The 6,400-nt window shown below is 38.1% G+C and overlaps 1 protein-coding gene across 1 annotated transcript in view; it reads right to left on the bottom strand.

Moving 5' to 3' along the window:
- The window catches only part of LOC125847457 (uncharacterized), a 4,121-nt gene extending 1,504 nt beyond the window's left edge, over window positions 1–2,617 (bottom strand). Inside the window, exon 1 of the mRNA XM_049527074.1 lies at window positions 5–2,617. Within this exon, the coding sequence (XP_049383031.1) occupies window positions 5–2,617 (2,613 nt within the window). The remainder of the gene's footprint in view (window positions 1–4) is intronic.
- Between the last annotated feature and the right edge of the window lie 3,783 nt (window positions 2,618–6,400).

The raw sequence follows: 6,400 nt of genomic DNA, 5'->3' as shown, positions 1-6,400 counted from the left end.
TTACATTCATGCGGCTTTGACGGATTTTTCCAACATCATAATTTAGCTGAGTAAGGGTTGATAATGGGCAGATATTAAGTCCTGAGCCATTATCAATCAATACTCGCGCTATAAACTTGTCCCTGCATTTGACGGTGATATATAAGGCACGGTTGTGCATAACCCCTTCGAGTGGCAACTCTTCTTCTCGGAAAGAGATTTGATGACTCCCAATGACATGACTTACCATGGTGGCCAGATTCTCACCACTTGTTCCTGTCGGCACATATGCTTCATCAAGTACCTTCAACAGTGCTTTTCGATGGTACTCAGAACTCATTAATAGAGCCCAAACAGAAATTTGAGCGGGAGTCTTCTCCAAATGCTTGACAATGGAATACTCCTTAGGCTGCATTCTTCGCCAAAACTCTTCAGCCTCACTCTCTGTGATCGGTCTTTTTTGGTTATCCTTTCTTCGTGTCTCCTGAGTTAGTTCTTCTGGAATGTAGCATCTTCCAGAACGTGTCATCCCTTGTGCGGTAGCCGCCTGCACGACAAACTTTTCTTTGGGCTGTTCATTGCTTCTTTCCTTCACCAAAGCAAATGCCTGATGAGGCGCAGTTATTACAACAAACTCTGGACGGGCCTTTATGGTCAATGAGGCCACTGTTGGTATAAGTGAGTTGACAACTGCTTCACCGATAGTCCCATTAGTAAGCCAATCTTCGTCTCTTTCAATCATATTGATGGTAGCTCCTCCATGATTCGGCAATGGGTTAAGGTTCACATTGGGGGCAGGGGCTTGGAGAGTGATGACCCTGTTATCGATCAAGTCTTGAATCTTATATTTCAGATTGATACATCCTTCTGTATCATGCCCTGCCCCTCCAGAATGGTACGCACAACGTTGATCTGCTCGGAAGAACTTTGTTATGGGATTAATTGCCCTTGCGTCTACTGGTTGGATCAATCCTGCCGCTCTTAGACGCTCAAAGAGTTGGGTACGTGTTTCTGCCAAAGGAGTGAAAACTCTGGGAGGCTTTCTTTCGAGGTTAGGACGGGGTAGATTGTTGGCATTTGGGTTGTTTTGTCCGGTATGTTGGTAGACTGGTGCATTGGCTTGGTGATTTGGTAGTGTATTTTGGTAGGTTAGTGGTTGATTTTGGTAGATGGGCGGTGGTGCTTGGTAGTTCTGTTGTGCATAATAGATTTGGATTGAAGCTTGTGGAGATAGTGGGTAAATATTTGGGGTGGGGAATCGGTTGGAGTTTCCAATGGCAGAACCAGACCCAAAATACCTTTGCGACCTTGGCCTCGGGCTAAAAGATACAGCAGACACGTCCTCTTTCTTTTTCCTAGCGAATCCTGTGGCCATGGCTGGTGAGGATTTGTTGGCGGCCTGCAAGGCAGTGAGACTTGTAACCTTTCCAGACTTGAGGCCATCTTCTATTGCTTCTCCCATCCTGATCAACTCCGAAAACTTTTGTCCCATCATAGGCAACATCCTTTCATAATACTCGGGCTCCTGAGCTCGAATAAAAGCAGAGGTTATTTCATTTTCAGTCATCACAGGTTGTACCTTTGCAGCTTCTTTCCTCCAGCGGCACGCATATTCACGATAGTCCTCCGTGGACTTTTGCTTGATTTTTTCCAAATAATATCTGTCAGGGACAGCTTCGACATTAAACTGGAATCTCTCCAAGAAATCTTTGGCCAGAGCCCCCCATGTAGACCACTGACGGAGTTCTTGAGATGTGAACCATTCTAACGCCTCCCCGCTGAGGCTTCGACTAAACAACCTCATAATCAATGCATCATTTTTCCCGATACCCACGAGTTTATCACAATAAGCTCGTAGGTGAGCCATAGGGTTCCCAATACCATTGAAGGTTTCAAATTTTGGAATTTTGTAACCTTCGGGTATTTCCAAGTCAGGGTGCATGCAAAGGTCCTCATACTCAAGTCCTGTTATCTTCCTCGAAGATTGGACACTTTTTACTGCCTCGGAGATGGCATCCTTCATAATATTCATTTCTTGTTCACGTTTTTCTTCTCTCAACCTCCACTCCTTCTCCATTTCTTCATAGTGATCAAGCTCCGGTTGAACTGGAAAGTTAGGACATGGCTCAGAGATTGTATAGACTGGTGGAGTTTGGAATGTTACGGAAGGGTGTGTAGGCAGGCTAGGCAAAACATTTGGATTATTGGGGACTGGGACTGGGACTGGGATTTGATAGGTTGGCATGAAGTTTTGGGAGTGATTAGTGTTAGGTGTTTGGTTCGGATTTGGTAATGGTGGTGGTGTTTGGTAGGAAGTGCTAGCATAAGGAGTGTTGGATACAGTTAAGTCGATGGTATGAGGATTAGGGATGGAAGTGATTGGTCCTGTGGTATGGGTAGGGAAATAGTTGGGTAATGGGGAACTCAGTGATGGAAAAGAAGGAGGCGGTCTTCTAGTTTCAAGGGGGGGTTCATTCGATGCAATGGCCAGTTTGGCCAGATCTTTGGTCTGTTGAAGCTCTTCCTGCATGTCTGTAATTCGTTGCATTAACTGAGAGATCAATTCACTCTGATCAGCGAGTTCAGCATTTCTAATGGTCACATCCACTATTCCTGTTTCTTCAGAAGTACCAGTCATTTTGCTCTTGCCTTTCTCCAAAGAATGATTAGGGAAGGATGGTATGATTGCTTTAGATCTTGTAAAGTAGGGATGGTTGGCCAGTTTGATTTCAACACAGATCAATTTTTACCTTTAGAGAAGAACAACTCAAAAGACATATGTGTTATTTTTTGTTTTTAACGAGATATACAAATAAGATGCCATAATAATAAACACACAAGTGTCATTTTGCTTCAAGCAGATTAATCCACGAAAATATTTTAGGTGAACGGGAGGACTCAAATGGAAAGAAATTTTTCTTGCAATTGAATTGGAAAGGTCGACTTGCATAGAATTTTGCTATTTTCTCACACTCATATGCTTTTGTAGGTGAAAGTCTTCAGAATCATTTAGTAATAAGGGAGAATAAAAATAAAAAAAGATAAGGACCGAGCCTTAAGTAGGCTGCCTACGTATCCACCAAGGAAATCAGGCCCGACGTAGTTCGAATTACATAAGATAACCTAAACGTACCCTTCCCAAAATTGATAGCGAGACTAGGCTCGAAAAGAGCTTCCTACGTACCCCTTATGGGCTCAAGTCTCGCGTAGTTCTTGATAACAATAAAATTTTAAAATAACATGGCAAACATAAGAAAAGCGTTACATGAACCTAAATCTACCCAAAGACTTCTTTCCTTCTTCTTTAGTTGTAGGGCGACGATCCAGTGCTCTCGTCATCTGAACCTACTTTTGTTTTGCCTTTTCCCCTCATGGAGGGAGCATTCCCAAAATTCAGTTCCTTAATGTCCCGTTCAATTTCGGGGATCCTTGCAGATGCTTTAGTGATATTAATTATCTCTTGATCAATTTTTGCAATCTTTCTTTTCACCGAGGCTGTTTCCATGTCAACCTCAATAATTCTCTCTCGTAGCATCCATTCAGTTTGGTCCAGTATTGCAAGTCTCCTTTTGGCTGCAGCTATCCTCTCTCTTGTTTCGACAAATTTTCTGAACATTGACTCTTCAGTTTCTTCATCACTAACCAAAGCAATGGGTGGGATTGGTACATTGACACTTTTTCCAGACATTCTAGCAAATCGACCTTTCTGTGATGGACGAATAAAAACTTAGGAGATTTTTGGAGTAGAAGATTTATATATTTTTGAGAAACTTGGACAACACTTCAGAAGTAATTTGGACGGACTTTGTTGTTGTGAATTTTAATATATGCTTAGAGTGCTCTAAAAACAAGAGTGGATTAATTCTGCTTTAGACAAAGTGACACATCACAACACAAAATAATTATATCAAGCAACACAGAAACAGTTTATATCGCGCCCTAAACTTGTGACCTTTTCATGCCAAAGGTGGGCCTATCGAATTGAAGGATGTATAACGTCATTTGAAACATTCCATTGCCCCAAAACCCAAATTTATACAAGTTTTACGAATAAACTAAATGGGGATACATAATAGGGGAAATGGGATACAAAATATCAGTCCCGCACTGGGGTTCAATCCTACTCTATGCTTCCAAGGAAATATCATATGTTCTTGATTTCTTGTCATCTTCGAATGTCCACGCTCTTGGATGCTATGATAATTTGATTCTCCTTCGACTTGAACAAATGATTAAAACTCAATCCCAAGAGACAATGGTTTGCTAAATGGCGTATACATCCTTCAAATTTAAACACATAAGCATGATTGTCTTTTATTGACCAATGGGCCAAATAGACACAATGTGGACTTCTAATGGGCCCAAACACGCCTTGGGTGTTGGGTCAACTTAGTTCAAAATGCGCTAAATTTGGGATTTGATTTGGCTCTACACTAGTCTTGACTAAGAGTGGGGTTTATTTGAAGTGGACTGGTGACCCAAGCGGACTACTTGGGCTGGGACAGTTAACGACCGTTGACTATCCAGTAGCCAACTACATTCGTCAGGGTGTCCCGAGAACAATTTGGTTAACGAATGACTGCGACCCGCATAATCGTCCTTTAAGTAAAAAAAAAAAATGTCATTCGACGGAATAAATGATATGCATGCAATGACAGTTGATATCACAATTTAAGCAAATAAGGCACATTTGAGGTAAAACAATTCAACAAATATTAGCAAATAGTCAAAGAGAGTCAAGTCATTATGGTTAGAACCTAATTGAATCCCCAGCGGAGTCGCCATTTCTGTTATGTCGTAATTTTCCTATCTTTAGAAAAATCGCTTTTTGAAATGTTTTAAGTATAAAATAATTTGATAAATACTTAGAAAAGAGTCGCCACTTAATTTTTTTTTAAAGAAATTAAGAAAACTTATAATTTTCAAAGATTTAAACAGAAAAAATCATTTGAAAATACCAAAGAGGGTTCGGGGTTCAATTTACACTTCGAGAAGGGTTTAAGCATTCGAAGTGTCCGCTAACATGCGGTTGACCTGCGACTTGACTAAAATGTATTTAACTATTTTTAGAAATATAATTATTTAACATAAGGATAATAACTTACAATATATGATTAAAAAAAATAAGTTAAATAAATGACACATTTTATTTTATTTATTTTTAGAGAAAAGGGATCCAAAATGAAATATTTGACTCGAAAATCAAGTGATTAGAATATTAATAGAATTAGATTAATTAGAATTTATTTGATTCATTTTGAAATAATAATTTAAACCAATTCAATAAATTAAAGCATGAATATCATTTTGAATTAATTGACTAAGCTTTTTGAGAAAACGACTAAGTATATATTTTATAATAATAATTAACATTAACTTTGATAAAATAGTTAAACAAATAGCAATTTTTATTTTTTAAGAAAATGGGACCTTAACTGAAATATTTGAATTAGAGACAAATAACAAGAATTTTAACGAAACTAAATTAGATGGTTTTTTATTTGAGTCATTTTTGGTTTATGAAAAAACTATTTTAAACTAATAAAGAAAATGTTTTGACTAAAGATTATAGATGAAAATACAAGAGTTGATAAAATAAGTTTTGTTAGAAACAACTTAGATAAATAGCTCGTCTTTTGGGGAATTCAACTAAGTTAATTAAAAATTCTAAAGTTAGAGTTAAACAACAAATAATAAGTAATCGCAATTAAATAATTAAAGCGTAAAGGAGAAATTGAATTTGGGCCTCCTTTTGGGCCAAATTCGCTACTGATTTGGACTTTTGGCTCAATCCCGTTTTTGTATACCCCTGATGTATATCGGTGTATATTGGATGTATACAGCCCATTTTTCTGCTTTCTGAGACCTGTTTCAGCTTCCAACTTCTCAAAATGATGAGTTCAACTCGATAGTGCTGAGTTCGGGACTCCATGGCACATCCGAAATGCAAAGGAAAGAGACAGAAGGGAGTCCAATGGACTCAAACAAGGGGGTTCATGCAAGGCAAGATAATAAGGATTAATATTCATTCATATCATATGTAAAGGGATCAAAAATAAATATTATTATAACTTAAAAGAAATCTAGTGCTCCAGATTGTTTAGGAAACACTCATTAAAATATTGTTATTCAACTAACACACATACCGTAACTAATATAAAAAAATAGAGCCTTGAAAATTTTCTCAAGATAAATCCATGGTGAAAACAACTATACAAATATAATGTGTCCAAGTCACTGGGTCAACATATGTTTTTAGAAACTAAATAAAGGAAGGAACCATTTTAGATACTATATGAACAGTGAGAGCAAATGAATTGAAAAAGAATTGTAATGTCCATAACCAAACTCTTGTTCAAGCCAATAATTAGCATTCTAAATAAAGACAAAACCAAGTATGGATAGCTTTTAAAAAAAAACA

This window comes from Solanum stenotomum, chromosome 12 (genome assembly GCF_019186545.1).
Source record: "Solanum stenotomum isolate F172 chromosome 12, ASM1918654v1, whole genome shotgun sequence".
NCBI classification, from domain to species: domain Eukaryota; kingdom Viridiplantae; phylum Streptophyta; class Magnoliopsida; order Solanales; family Solanaceae; genus Solanum; species Solanum stenotomum.
This window is presented reverse-complemented; position numbering and strand designations above follow the sequence as displayed.